The 15,676-nt window shown below is 39.8% G+C and overlaps 1 protein-coding gene across 1 annotated transcript in view; it reads right to left on the bottom strand.

Annotated features, from left to right (window-relative positions):
* The window catches only part of STX6 (syntaxin 6), a 57,653-nt gene that overhangs the window by 8,891 nt on the left and 33,086 nt on the right, over nt 1-15,676 (bottom strand). The window contains exons 5-7 of the mRNA XM_020984353.2: nt 15,226-15,348; nt 13,839-13,945; nt 2,831-2,925 (exon numbers count right to left, since the gene is read on the bottom strand). Coding sequence (XP_020840012.1) covers nt 2,831-2,925; nt 13,839-13,945; nt 15,226-15,348 — 325 coding nt within the window. The remainder of the gene's footprint in view (nt 1-2,830; nt 2,926-13,838; nt 13,946-15,225; nt 15,349-15,676) is intronic.

The raw sequence follows: 15,676 nt of genomic DNA, 5'->3' as shown, positions 1-15,676 counted from the left end.
GGCTATTTATTTTTAAAGTTTCACCTTAATTTAAAAACACAACCTTTCTCAAGATACATAGTAGATATACTTCCTGCAAAAAACATAGAAAGGAAGCCCATAAGCACACTTCCTGTTTTTTATTACCCCTGACATCCTGCTATTCTCAGGGGCCCATAGAATTCTAGTACCATATAGTTTTTCATCTCGTGCTTTTCCATGGGTCTTTTCTTACTTATCAACAACCTCTTCCCTCTCTTCTACAGCTGCATTAAGTTGGGACTTTTTAATCAAAGAAAAATGTGTTATGCCTAAGCTAAAACAGGCAAAGAATGTTCTTTTTCAAAGTGATTCTCCTTTGAAGTTGTATATTGCTTCTGTGAAGCATGTACTGGGTAACCTCATGTATCTGTTACCCTGCTGGACTTCTCATAACTATTTCCTGTGAGTATGAATATCTGAAGCAAAAACTCCATGGCCCTTTTTGATCTCAGGTGAGCAGTCGTAACCATCTGTACAAATAAGATAAAGTGCCTAACTCAACCATTTAGAGAAGAGAACGCAATACAAAAAGAGGAGATTTTTCTCCAGGTATGTTTTTTTCAAAGAGAAAGTCAATTGCATTTTGGATTGATGGAAGAAATCATCCAATATAGCTAAAATAAAGTGAGCTTATTTTCTCTAAGACAGTTAACACAAAAATTCAGTTTTATCATTTACTGGGTCACTGTGTTCCACTGTATTCAGAAAATGATTAGTTGGTATTATTTTACTATAACATTTTAAGACAAAGTTGTTTTTTTTTTCCATGGAGCCCCTGAGAATGGGGATTCTGAGTGTGCATTAGACAGGGAAGGAAATGAAGTAGAGAGAAGATAACTGAGTGCCTTTCCCTGGAGAGAAGGGAGGTATTCAAGAGAAGGTAGGAAGTACATAATTTGGCACTGGATGGACATATGGAATAAGAGTGAGGAGTTGAGCCTTACCAAGGCTTGGCTGACACCAAACTATTGAGTTTAGATAACTGTAAAGATGGTTGGTGCTCTGGAGAGTAATGGGAAAATCTGAAGGGAAGGTCTGGGAGGAAATAAGCTCTGCTTTGGGTGTGCTGAGTTAGATGCCTAGGGGACATCTGACTGGAGATGCCCAGCAGGTAGTTGGTAATGTGAGACTGCAGCTCAGCAAAGAGTCTAACACTGGATATAGAGATCTGAAAATCAACTGGGAATCTAGAATAGCTGAATCCATGGGAACTGATGAGATCAAGTGATCAAGTATGCGGGTTAAGGAGAAAAGGGAGCTGGGCAAAACCTAAAAGACACCCCAAGTCAGAAGTGGTGAGACAGGTACAAGAACCAGGAGAAAACAGCTGACACAAAACCACAGAAAGGAAAGAACACGGGCAGCTAGGTGGTGCAGTGGATAGAGCACTGGTTGTGGAGTCAGGAGGGCCTGAGTTCAAATCCAGCCTCAGACCAAACACTTGACATTTACTAGCTGTGTGACCCTAGGCAAGTCACTTAATCCCAACTGCCTAAAAAAAAAAAGAAGAAAGGAAAGAATATCCAAGAGGAGAAGGTGAATAACAGTGTGAAAGAGATAAAGGAGAATGATAGCTGAGAACAGGCCATTAGATCTGGCAATTAAGAGATCGGCAGTAACTTTGTAGAGACCAGTTTTGATTGAACGATGAGGTCAGAAACCAAGGTATGGAGGTTTTAGAAGGGGCCAAAGCCTCATCTCTAAACTTCTCCTTTTCTGTTCCCTACAAATATGCCCATGTCTCTTTTATCCTCAAAAACCCCTTACTCACCCGACTATATCCAAAAACTATAGTCCAATCTCTCCTCTCTTTTTAGGGTAATCTCCTAGGGGTAACAAGAACAAACTTTTATTAAGCACCTACTCTGTGCCAGGCACTGTGCTAAGCACTTTACAAATATTTCCAAGAGTATCACTATCTCTTCAGAGAAATCACCTTTCTACAAGACAATGTGTAATATGTATTTAGGTCCTGTTTCAAAACACTAATCGTTTATCATAAATTTAGTCAAGGAGGAAAAAGCAACACAAGACAGGGATCGATTGAGGATTCCTCATCCTAGTCTTGAGACATCCCAGCAGTGTCCCCAGTTACCTCAAGGATCAATGTTAAATTGAGGGTTCTCTGAAGTTAAAAAGCTCACATGAACCTGAAAAATGTAGTCTCTACAGCAACTCTGGGGGAAGGGTATGTAAGCAGAAGACAAGTGCTGCAATTTCAAAACAGCTAGGTATCAAACAGGCTTTTTTCATCCACCATTTACTAGCTTAAAAAATCTCAGTCCTACAAACCAAATGAACCAGTTTGTTTAAATACCTGATATTGATTTTAATTACAGCTTCAAATAAAACTAATCTAGCCTTTGGAAGATCAAAGGATTAGTTTTCAACCTTTAGGCAGATGATAAATGTAAGGGATAAGTGTGAGAAGAGGCAGCAGAATCTCTTCTCCATCACTTATTTTAAATGAGGCCTCTACTCTGGCAAAGGGAGATGGAAAGAGAGGGAACGGTTTTTGTTATCACTGTGTAGAAACTGCCTCCATGTGCAAAATAACAATACAAAAGGGAATAAGGAACTCTGATTTCCTTTTTGCCAAGATCATGTCACAAGATTTCCATATTAAAAAGAGAAAGTTCTCATCCTCTCACCCTATCAGCAACACATATAAAAAGCTGAAAAGTGTGGGGTAGAAAGATAAAAATCAAGATGCCCGCGGCAACCGGGTTTCAAGGATTATAAAGAACAATATGCCCTCCCATATTTACTCTCTCAAAATAAATGTTTGTCTTTTAAGATCAGTACTTACCGCTGGTCATATGGGACACTTTCGCAAGTTTCTTCATCACATTGTCCAGCCGAGACTGTGTGCTGTCCAACTCATGAGAGAAGTCGTCTAACATTCTGGACAGAGAAGTAGATGAGAAAGCACATGGTAAAAAAATACAAAAAATACCAAAAAGATACCACATTGTACTCACTGGCCTGACACTTAATTAACAGGCAAAGTCCCAAAATCACAAGAGAGGAAAAGACTCTAAAACAGCCTTTGTGAACTTTAAAGGCATAAAATTACTTATGTTCATACTGCAAGTGACTAAACCCCCAAAACAAGTCTCTCACCAGAAAAATAAAAAATAAAGCTTAACAAAAGTTAATTGATTCACTTAAGATTAGTCTTTATTCACTAGCTGCAGTACACCTGGGGAAAATACAGCATAGCACATTTGTGTATGTGGCATCGGTTTCCCTGAAGTGTTTCATCCCTTCAGTCAAGTGAATAAACTATGAGATGCAGCACTGAAATGGCCTTCTAATTGTTATCACAGGCATCTTAAAAAAAACCAAAACAACCAAACCCCCCCCCCCCCCACTGGATACAGAGTCAGAAGTGTTGGATTTGAGATCCAGCTCAGACACTAGGTGACCTTCAGCAAGTCACTATTTTTCTGGGCCTGTTTCCTCATCTGAAAAATGGGAATAATATTTGTATTCCCTACTTCACAAGGCTATTACAAAGTACTAAAGAAAGGATTTAATGAGTTGCAAAACATTATTATAAGTGTGAGCTCTTATTATACTAGTTGACAGTTTCTCTGTTGGGGCCTTATTCTGATGCCTCATCATGGTGTGGAGGTGATTGTGTATGTTCTCAAAGACGTTTCCAAGGGAGCCCAAATTCTAGGACACACGTTCTAACCAAGCTCACAAGTCTTTTAAGTCAAGCCTAGCAATGGACTCTGTGTCAGTCATCTGGGCACCAACTCAGATTGAAAAGGCTCATGGTCAAAGGGCTAGCCATAGAAGATGATTTGGGGATAGAGAAGGGCACAACCACTCAAAATCATCTACTCTGGTGTGGGGAACTTCTCCATAATATCAAATCACATATCAGTGAAATCCATTTAACAGTCATCTACAGCCAGGTTTCATACTTCTAGACGGTAGGCTGCAAAGAGTGGACCTGAACAAGATTAAAATGTAACCTCAAAATGTTTGACAAAATAAATAAAAATACAACAAAACACAGATAATGTTGATTTGTGGTTTTCTAAGTCAATATTTCTATTGAAACTAACAGTTGACTGTATATGTATGTCACCCACAGCCCAACACAATGATAGGCCTTATGCATTTACTACTAGCAGAATCTCTTAGATGAGAAGCAGCATGTCAGAGCAGAAAGAGAGATGGGCAGGAAGCAGGATGGTGCCCATCGGCTGCAGCACACGGACAGAATGAACATTACTACACTGTAAGGAAGGACATATAAGAAGAACTCAGACACTCAGGAAGACTTGCGTGAACTGATGAAGTACAAAACAGGTAGGAGCAGAACAATTTACATGATGATCACAGTAAAGTAAAGGAAAACAATACTCTAAGACTTAGGAACCTTGATCAATGCAGATCAACCATGACTTCAGAGGAATCGGGATGAAATTTGTCCTGGTCCCTCAGAGAGAGAGCTGATGGACTTTAGTGCAGAATGAGGTGTACATTTTTTGACCTGGCCAATGAATGTGTTACAAGATGAGTTACTGGAAAGTGATTTTTTTAAAAAAAGAAGGAAAAAATGTCAATTTAGTATTCAAAAGATAGAAACAAAAAGTTCACTGGAGGACATAAACTGAACAGTTTCATCACTAACTTGTTAAATTTAATATATACTTTTTTGGGGGAGAAAACAAAAGCAAAACAAACTGCATGTACCAGAAGTTCAGTTCCTGTTCTTTGTGTATCTTACTTAATGTTTGCATTGCTGATGAAGTTTAAAATGAATACTCACCTCCCCGCATTGTTGTAAGGGCCAAATGAGATAATACTTGGAAAAGCACTTCATAAACCTTAAAGCTCTATATAAATGCTAGCTATCGTTATCATCATTGCTACAAAAGGAAAGTGTCTTTCTAAAAAGGAAGGAAAACAGAAAGCACTGGTCAGACACTTAAGAGCCAGTGACAAGGAGAACAAAACCGAATCCTTACAAGATGAGAATCAATAAGCACTCTGCAAACCTTTAAGGACCCAAATCAATGTGGTCTTACACCTATATTTGGATTAGTGCCAACGTGGAATTCTGAAGGGGTCACACATCTTTGAGTGTGCTTGATTCCAAGTTACAGTTACGTAAAATATGGTCACTGGCTCCAGCCCAATGGGAATAAGTAGCAGTGAATTCGAACAATATAACTGACCTCTTCAGGGGAATTCACACAACATACTATAGCTAGTCTTTAGTAGAGATTCTTCTCTGTGTGTGTCTCTCCCCACACTCCATCCCCAAATAAAATGCCTAGCACACAGCAACATACTAAAGGAAAGGTATACAAATGCCAGATACTCTTAGACCTTGGTCCCCTTACTAGCCCAGTCCCTTAAAGCTAAAATAAATATAACTATAGGAATAAATGGTTTACTCTAATATTATGCTTCCCACTGGGGGGAAGGGGGAAGGAACAGGAAGCAGGGGGAGAAGTGAAAAGAAGGTGGTTGAAAGAAGGAAGACTAGGTATTTTCAGCTACTTAGAACTTTTTGAAAAATACTGAATTAAAAATTGTAAGGGGGGAAAAACACTCATTTTACAGAGCATGGCAGAAATGGAATCTTTTTAATTAGCAAGTTCAGCTTTTACTTTGATTAAAACTATTAAGTAATTCTTCACTTATGAAACCACTAGAGTGACAGCACATGTTCTCATATATTCTGGTGAACCTTTAGCTCATAATTAATTTCAGAAAATGAAGTGCTGAATAAGGGTCCTATAAATAATTTGCAGAAAGTTAAAATGTACTTTCGGTCACAGGTTTGGCATGCATGCAATGTCCAAGAACAAACAGTCTTAGGTGTCACACTTCTAAACACAAGAGACAGAAGGTGGCCATTTAAGTGCCTTCTTGTGCAAAGGATAATGCTAGGCAGTAGAGCTGTAAAGGCTAAAATGGAAGACCCTTTTCTCAATCCTTGTACTTCCTGAGCTCTCTGCACCCTTTGATATTGTTGCTCGCTCTCTCCGCTGGAAACCTTGTTAGGCTTCTGTGATCCTTCTCTCTTCTGTTTGACCATTCCTCCTTCTGAGTCTCCTGTACTGGATCTTCACCCAGGTTAAATCTGTTACCTGTGGGTGTCCCCCAAGGCCCTCTGCTGGCCCTCTTCTCTTTTCCCTCTAAACTATTTCACTTGGTGATCTCATGCATTCAGTTATTGCTATGGAAATGATTTTCAGATCTATTTATCCTGCCCTAATCTCTCTCCTGACCTCCAGTCAGTCAACAGGCAACAGGCATTTATTAAGCACTTACTATGTGTTAGACCTGCAGCCTCGAGTCCACAGATTCCCCACCCCAGTGCCAGACACTAAGCTAAGGGATAAGGACACGAGGAAAGGCAAAAACAACCCCTATCCTCAAGTCTTCACATTCTAAGAGAGACAACATGTGAACTGCATACAAACAAAATATATATATGTGGTAAATTAGAACTACATAAAAGCCAAATCACTAGCACAAACGGAGACCGAGAGAGGCTTTTTACAGACCATGAGATTTTAGCTGAGACTTGAAGGAGGCATAGACAAAGATTCTAGGCGTGAGGGGACAGTCAGAGCAAATGCATGGAATCCAAAAATGGAGTGTCTTGGGTAAGCAACTGCACTACATCAAAGGGTATATGGAGGACTGTGATGGAATGCTATTGTATTGTAAGAAATGATGAGAAGGATGCTCTCAGAAAACCCTGGATAGACTTATATAAACTGATGCAAAGCAAAATGAGCAGAACCAGGAGAACACTGTACACAGTAACAGCAATATTGTACAACGATCCAGAGAATGGCTTATTCTCAGCAATACAATGGTCCAAGATGATTTTGAAGGACTTAAGATGGAAAATGTTATCTATCTCCAGAGAAAGAACCGATGGAATCTGAATGCAGATTTAAGCATACTTTTTAAACTTTATTTTTCTTGTGGTATTTTTTTGGGGGGTCTGTGCTTTCTTTCATAAAAAGACTAATATGGAAATAGGTTTTATATGACTCCACATGTATAACCTATACCAAACTGCCTGCCTTCTCAAGAAGGAGGGAGAGAACTTGTAATTAAAAATTTTTTTAAATGTTGAAAATTGTTTTTACATGTAATTGGGAGAAAATATTAAATAAATATTTTTTTTAAAAAGTATATGGAAGCATGTCAAATATAAGAAGACTGGAAAGGTAGGAAGGGGTCAGGTTACGAAGGGCTTTCAAAGTCAAGCAGAATTTTATATTTGATGCAGGAAGTAAAAGAAAGTCACTGGAGCTGACTCAATTGGGGGGGAGGGGAAGAGACATAGTAAGACCTTTGTTTTAGGAAGATCAATCTGATAGCTTAGTAGATGAGGGACTGGAATAAACAGAGACGAGGGAGGGAGACCAGGTTATTGCAATAACATACCCGTGAGGTAATGAGGCCTGTACCACAGTGGTGTCACAGAACAGAGATGTTGCAAAAGCAAAATCAAAAGGACATGGCAACAGACTGGACATTGGGTGGTGAGAAAAAGGGAGGAATTGAGTATGATACGTAGACTGTGAGCCTGGGTCACAGCGAGAACGGTGGTACACACAATAGTAATAAGGAAGGCAGGGAGAGGAGAGGGTTAGGGAATTAGGAGGTGGGAAGGAGAGAGAAGACGAGTTCAATTTTGAACATGTTGAGTTGGAGGTATCCAATATGGAGATTCAAGACTGAGTGAGACAATGTGAGATCTCTCAGATGGACTGAGTGTAACAGTTTTGTAGACTGTTACAAACTCAAGGTTGGTTACGCTATCCTGAATAGGCCCAAGTTTCAAGTTCCTAGAAAAACACATGATCTGTACTGTTACATTAGTATTAGGTAATGGCTAATGCTAAATAAGGATAAAATAGCTAGGATTGGTAGTATTATAATGAGATTCGTTGTTTCTGGGGTAGATTTTTGCGTTTTAGATTATACGGCTGAAATTCCCGTCCAATGGGAATGTACAGCCAGTGGTGGGTGGGTGTCTCTGCGTTAGGACTATATAACCTTTGTGCCTCGCCTCGCTTCGCTCGGACTGCCGGACAAAGCAGACGCCCGCTTCTCGCGAGAATGTAATAAATCTTTCACTTTATACCTAGAAAATCTCTGAGTGTTATTTTTGGGTAACTGTAGCACACAAGACTAAAGGTCAGGAGAGGGGTATGAGATGGATAAATAGATCTGAGAATCAATTATATCCACAGAAGCTAATGAGATCACTAAATGAAATAGTTAAGAAGGAAAAGGGGGGGGCCAAGATGGCGGAGAAAAGGCAGTGAGTTGCCGGAATTCTCCCCAAAACCCCTTTGGACATCTTCAAATAATGCCACAAAACAATTTCTGGAGCAGCAGAACCCATAAAAGGACAGAATGAAATAATTTTCCAGCCAAAGACAACTTAGAAGGTTGGCAGGAAAGGTCTGCTGCACGGCGAGGGGAGAATGAAGCACAGTCCAGAATAGGCTGTGCCAACACAGACTGGGCCCCAGCAAACCAGGAGCAGGTCTTGGAAGCCAATGAATCAGCAGTAGCAGTGTCTGCTTCTGGAGCTCTTGGACCACAAATAGTAAAGGAGTTGAACAACTGATCAGAAGGAGATTACAGGGGTGTCTCTTTGCCGGCATGGGGGCAGTCCTCTGTTGTTTTGCCCATACTCAGATCTGAGTTGAAGGCTTGGGTGGATTATAATCCTAGGGAAAGGAGGAGCACTAGCACACCAGAGCTTGTGGCTAAAGTGGAGCAGGGACCCTTGTGGTCATTTACAGACCACAGCACAAGCCAAGAAAGTACTAAACACACCTCTCCTTAGATCACAGCACCTTGGAAAAACTGAAAACTTACAGGTCCCTAGAAGTAACTCTGAAAACAGCTGCTCAAAACCCCTGACACTTGATACAGTGTGCCATAGAGCTCCACTTTAACAAAGAGTTAAGTCAAGAAATAGACTGGAAAATGAGCAAACAATAGAAGAAAATATGGACCACAGAAAGTTACTATGATGACAAGGAAAACCAAAACACAAAAACAAAGGAAAAAAAAGAAGAAAATCAAAACACACACTCAGAAGAAAACTAAGTCAAAGCTCCAACATACAAAGCCTCCAAGAAAAATATAAATTGGTCTCAGGCCCTGGAAGGGCTCAAAAAGGATTTTGAAAACCAAGTAAGAGAGGTAGAAGAAAAACTGGGAAGAGAAATGAGAGTGAGGCAAGAAAAATCATGGGGAAAAAAACAGCTTGGTAAAGGAGAAACAAAAAAAATACTGAAATAACAACTTAAAAAACAGAATAGGCCAAATGGCTCAAAAAAGTCAATGAGGAGAAGAATGCCTTGAAAAGCAGAACTGGCCAAACTGAAAAAGAGGCACAAAAATTCACTAAAGAAAAAAAAACTCCTTAAAAAGTAGAATTGGACAAATGGAAAAGGAGGTACTGAAGAAAATAATTCCTTCAAAATTAGAATTGAACAAATGGAAGGTAATGACTTTATAAGAAATCAAGAAACAATAAAACAAAGCCAAAAGAACGGGAAAAAATAGAAGACAACGTGAAATATCTCACTGGAAAAACAACTGACCTGGAAAATAGATCCAGGAGAGATAATTTAAAAATTATTGGACTACCTAAAAGCCATGATCAAAAAAAGAGCCTAGATATCATCTTTCAAGAAATTATCAAGGAAAATTGCCCTGATATTCTAGAACCAGAGGTAAAAAAGAAATTGAAAGAATCCACCGATCACCTCCTGAAAGAGATCCCAAGATGAAAACCCCCAGGAATATTATAGCCAAATTCCAGAGCTCCCAGGTCACATCAAAGTGAGAATATTACAAGCAGCCAGAAAGAAACAATTCAAGTACCATGAAGCTGTCACAGGATGACACAAGATTTAGCAGCTTCTACACCAAAGAACTGGAGGGCTTGGAATATGATATTCCAGAGGGCAAAAGAGTTAGGATTACAACTAAGAATCACCTACTCAGCAAAATTGAGTATAATCTTCAGAGGAAAAATGACTTTCAAATACAAGACTCAAGAGAAGCATAAAGAGGTAAACAGGAAAGGGAAATCATAAGGGACTTAATAAGGTTAAACTGTTTACATTCCTACATGGGAAGATGATACTTGTAACACTTTCTTGTTATTAAAGTAGTTAGGAGTATATATATAGACAGAGGGCACAGATGTGAGTTGAATATGAAGGGATGATATCTAAAAAAATTAAATTAAGGGGGGAGAAAGAGGAATTCACTGGGAGAAAGGGAAAGGTAGGGAGGGGTAGAATGGGTTAAATTATCTCACATAAAAGAGGCAAGAAAAAGATTTACAGTGGAGGGGAAGGTGGGGGAGTTGTGGGGGAGTTAATGAACCTTACTCTCATCAGAACTGGCAAAAAGAGGGAATAATATACACACTCAAATGGATATAGAAATCTATCTTGCCCTACAGGAAGGTAGGACTGGAAGAGGATAAAAGAGAGGGAAGGGGGTGACAGAATGGAAGGTAGATGGGGAAAGGTGGAAGTCAGACACAAAATATTTCTGAGGATGGACAAGGTAAAAGGAGAGAGAGAATAGAATATATGGTGGGGAGGAGAGGATGGAGGTAAATACATTTAGCAATTGCAACTGTGAAAAAATTTTGAAGCAAATTTCTCTAGTAAAGACCTCATTTCTCAAATATATAGAGAACTGAGTTTAATTTATAAAAATAGAATAAATGATCAAGAGATATAAATAGTTTTCAGATGAAGTAATCAAAGCAATCCATAGCCATATGAGAAGGTGCTCTAAATTGCTACTGATTGGAGGGATACAAATCAAAACAATTCTGAGGCACTACCTGGCTAATAGGATTGGCTAACAGGATAGGAAAGGAGAATGACAAATGTGGGGAAAATGAGACATTAATACACTATTGGGGGAGTTGTGAACTGATTCAACATTTTGTGGAGCAATTTGGAGCTATGCCCAAAGGGGCTGTAAAACCATGCATGCCCTTTGACCTAGCAGTGCCACTACTAGGTCTATATCCAAAAAGAGATTAAAAAACAAAGGAGAAAAGGACCTGAACATGCAGAAATATTTATAGCAGCTCCTTTCTGGTGGCAAGGAGTTGGAAACTGGGTGGATGCCCATCAGCTGGGGAGTGGTTGAACAAATTATGCTATGTGATTGTGATGGAATGCTATTTTGCTATAAGAAATGATAAGCAGGATGCTCTCAGAAAAACCTAGAAAGACTTACATGGGCTGATGTAAAGTTAAATGTACTGCATACAAAGTAATAGCAATATTGTAAGATGACTTAGCTATTCTCAACAGGACTATGATACAAGACAATTCTGAAGGACTTATGATGAAAAATACTATCCATCCCCTGAGAAAGAACTGATAGTGTCTAGACACAGGTTGAAGCATACTTTTTTCAACCTTCTTTTTCTTGAGTTTTTTTTGGTCTGTGTTTCTTTTACAACATGACTAATGTGGAAATATGTTTTGCATGACTACACATATATACACATATAATCTATACTGAATTACTTGCCTTCTCAATGACGGGAGTGGGGAAGGAGGAAGAGAGAATTTGGAACTCAAAATTTTAAAAATGAATGTTGTTTTTCGTTTTGTTTTTTTTTGTTGTTGTTCTAGGCAATGGGGTTAAGTGACTTGCCCAAGGTCACACAGCTAGTAAGTGTTATGTGTCTGAGGCCGGATTTGAACTCAGGTCCTCCTGAATCCAGGGCCGGTGCTCTATCCACTGCACCACCTAGCTGCCCCCAAAATGAATGTTAAAAATTGTTTTTACGTGTAATTGGGGAAAAATAAAACATTAAGAATTTTTAAAAGTAAAAAAAAAAGCAGGGAAAAGAGAAAGGGACCAGGTTAGAGCTTTGGGAGACATCCAAAGATGGCAGACACAACCTGGATAAAGATCTACTAAAGGAGACTCAGAAGGAATGGTCAGACCAGGTTGGAGAAGAACTAGGAGAGAACAGTGTTGTGAAAACCTAGAGAGAAGACAGTATCAAGGAAAAGAGGGTGATCAACAGTATCAAAGGCTGTAGGAAAGGTCAAGAAGAATGATGGTTGAGAAAAAGTCGTTCAATTTGGCAATTAAGAGATCACTGGCAACTCCAGGCCACACCCTTTATCCCAGTCATTCCACTACTAGGCATATATTCCAAGGAGCTCATTGATAAGAAGAAAGTCCCCAGGTATATCAAAATATTCATAGCAGTACTTTTTGTAGTACCAAAGAACTGGAAACAAAGAAGGTGCCCATCAACTGGGGAAAACACTGTGGTACATGAATGCAGATGGAACATCACTGTACTTAAGAAATGATGACTATGAATACAGAGAAGCACGGAAATATGGAAGGACTTACATGAACCAAAGCAGAACTAAGAAAACAACATACACAATGACTACAATTTAAATGGAACTAACAAGAACTAAGGCAAATGAAAGAGACTATTACGGAATCACAAAGAACAAGCATAGCCCCAAAGAAAAGCTATAAGAAGGCACTTTCCTCAACTTCTTTGCAAATGCGGGAAAATCCCCAGATGGGGAACATTGAAAATATTATCAGAGTTTTCTGATGTGCTGATCAATTTTGCAGATCTTCTCCCTCTCTTTCTTAAAAAAAATTCCTTGTTATACAGAATGGTTTTCCGGAAGAAGGGAGGAAAAAATTAGGTGATGTACAAAGAAACATATCAATAAAAGAAACCCGGTACTTGGTGTCTGAGAGAACAGACTATTACAAGGGTTCAAGTGAGAAGTGAGGAGAGTCTGAACTAAAGTGGTTGCTATGTTAATGAAGGGAAGAGCTGGTTGCAAGAGATGGAGAGGGGGAAAAAGAGGAAGAAAGGGAGATATTCCTAAAGCTCAGTTCTGAGACTGCCTCTCCCTTGCTCAAGAAGCTCCAATGGCTTTTAATTGCCTCTATGATAAAATACAAATTCCTCTGACATGTAATGGCTTTGGCAATACAGCTCCTTTCCCCTCCCCCCCCTTACACACTGCTTTTTATTTACTCAGTGTTTCTCACATATAACATTCCATCTCCCATCATCACACCTTTTCACCTAATGCCCCCCTGACTGGAAGGCACTCTCTTTTCATCTTAAATTTAAAGACTCTCTCACTTTCACCAAAGGTCAGCTCAAGTATCACTTCCATCACGAGACCTTTCCTGGCAATTGCTAACGCTTTCCCCATCCCACTTGCCTCCCTCAGAAATTACTCTGGACATATTCTGAATTTACTCTCATGGTTCACGTTGTTTTTAACAGCATGCAGACTCTCTGAGGACAAGGACTGCTTCACCCTTGCTTTCATGTTTGTGGCACCTAGCACACTCTGCCCAGTGGACAGTAGGAGCTTCACAGACGCCTGCTGAATGCAGGAGACAATCTCACTGAAGGGGTTTCTGGCTGGTGCCTCAGTCTCATCATTTCTAAAATGAAGGGGTTGGACCAGATCATCTGGGAGGTCCCCTCCAACTCTGTATCTATGTATGCATATTAGGAAGGATCAACTATTTTTTCTAATGGTATTTTTTTTAAATGCTGAAATTAGATGAACATTTATTGGCTGTTGAATGTTTTAAGTTTTCCATTAGCTCCATTTTAGCAACAGCTATTCCCAAGCAAAAGATTTAATGTAAACAAAGCATCTCTTACTGCTTACCTGTGTCACTGGAGAATGGCTTCTCTCCTCAGCCAACCTTTTTTCCCTACAGTGGGATTATTTCTCAATACTCACACTGCCTGTTCCTCCAGCTCCCCACCAATGCACTGTGACATGTTCTTCAGCACCCCAATGCTGCCAGAGACCAGCTCCAACTGCTCGTCCTGCTGTTCCACGATCAACTAGGGCCAAAGGAACAGTTAAGCCAATTACAACCTACCTCACCTGGTCCCGAGCCCAGCCCTCTAGCAGCTGCTATCTGCTCTGCCAACCTCAGATGGATGAAGTTCAGAAGCAAAGATCAAAGATCAGGGGGGCTCAAATCTCTCTTCCCCAGGAATGGATTGTTAAGCTACCAGTATCACCTGCTTATCCCTATGTGAGTACAAATCAGCAGGGCCTCAATGAAAAAGACCTTCATCAATGGGCTGAAGCAAGTTATGAGTCTAGCTGCAGAGTTTAAATATTACCCAGGAGGACAATGTGAAGGATCGATAAATAACAGGGGCTTTGGGGAAGAGGTGGCCCCTTGTTCGAAGAATGTACTTAATCAATGCCAGAATGGGGGGAATATTGCAGAGCAAATGCCAGATTCTAGCAGCTGTGTGTGGTCACAAGGGCAAACAAAGCATTTCCCTTTTTCTCCATGGACAAACTATTGGTTCCACAACACTTACAAGTTGCAATGACACCCCTGGCTACTAGTCTAACTTTTTTTTCCATTTTAAAACCATAATCTTTCCATATTTGTCTTTTATCAGTTTAATGGCTATCAATAGTAAATCAAGTACCTAAACTGGTTAAGCCAACTCATGAATAGCAACTAATAAAGCCCCATAACTCATGTGTGCATAAAACACAAATTAAGAAATAATCTTTCAAATGTAAGTGTAATCCAAACCTGACTTACTAGCAATCAATTTTTTCTAAGTGTGCAACTGCACTGAAAAAAGCAAGATGCATATGGTGAGCTGAGCTTTCCTTCTATTCCTTTTCTCTTCCCTCTCTCCCCACCCCCTTAAAGGATCTATCATTTGAATACACAATGGTACCAATGGATAGCTTTTCAATACAGAAACAAGAACTCAATTTTTCTAAGAGTGCCTTTGTCTAAATGAACAAACAGCCGAGTAGCTGAGTGGGGGTTATGAAGGAGGTTTTCTTTTTAAATGCACAGCCTTGTCTCTTATTTCTGGATGTCTGGCCTGCTTTTCAAAAGAGCTATAAGCAATCCCAGTCCTCTGAAACAGAGGAGCACACTAAAAGCGGCTTTACACCCTTTAACTACAATTATACATCAAGAAAACAGTGCCATGGACCACAGGAAAAGAGCTAGTCAGAGGTTCACGTGCCACCAAGATGGCCAACATGGTGGCTATTAACTAGAGGAAGCTAAGTGGGATTTTGCTGTCCCTCATTCTTCCCTTTTCTCAATTAATCTGGAGGCTCTCTGGCCACATACCTGTTGCTGGGCCTGCTGCTCCTCAATGAAGTGGGCATTAGCACGTTGCAGCTCTCGATCAAGACGGCCATACTTATCTGCTCCAGAGCTCCAACTCTGACCACCACTTTCTCCTAGCAGTGCCTAGGCAAACAAAAACAAGAGGATTCAGAACAGAACAGAAAATTTGTATGTCTCCAAGTTGTTAAAGTGTCATGGTGCTCTAGAAATCATTCTGAATGAAATATTTTCAGCTCTCTTCTGCAACAGGCCTGCTGCCAATATAAGAATTTTTTTCACAATTTTTTTTACTTGTTTAATCAGCATAGTTTCCACCTCCTTTCCCTTCCCCTAACTGAGAACACAAGAAAAAGAAAACCCTTTACAAACATGCAGAATCATTCAAAACAAATTTCCACAATGGTCATGCCCAAAAATTATCTGTTGCATTCTGCATTTTGAGTCTTTCACT

The sequence above is a fragment of the Phascolarctos cinereus genome, unplaced genomic scaffold (genome assembly GCF_003287225.1).
Source record: "Phascolarctos cinereus isolate Bilbo 61053 unplaced genomic scaffold, phaCin_HiC Scaffold_5;HRSCAF=322, whole genome shotgun sequence".
NCBI classification, from domain to species: Eukaryota; Metazoa; Chordata; class Mammalia; order Diprotodontia; family Phascolarctidae; genus Phascolarctos; species Phascolarctos cinereus.
The sequence above is the reverse complement of the archived record's forward strand: the minus strand, read 5'-3'. Positions and strand labels throughout refer to the sequence as shown.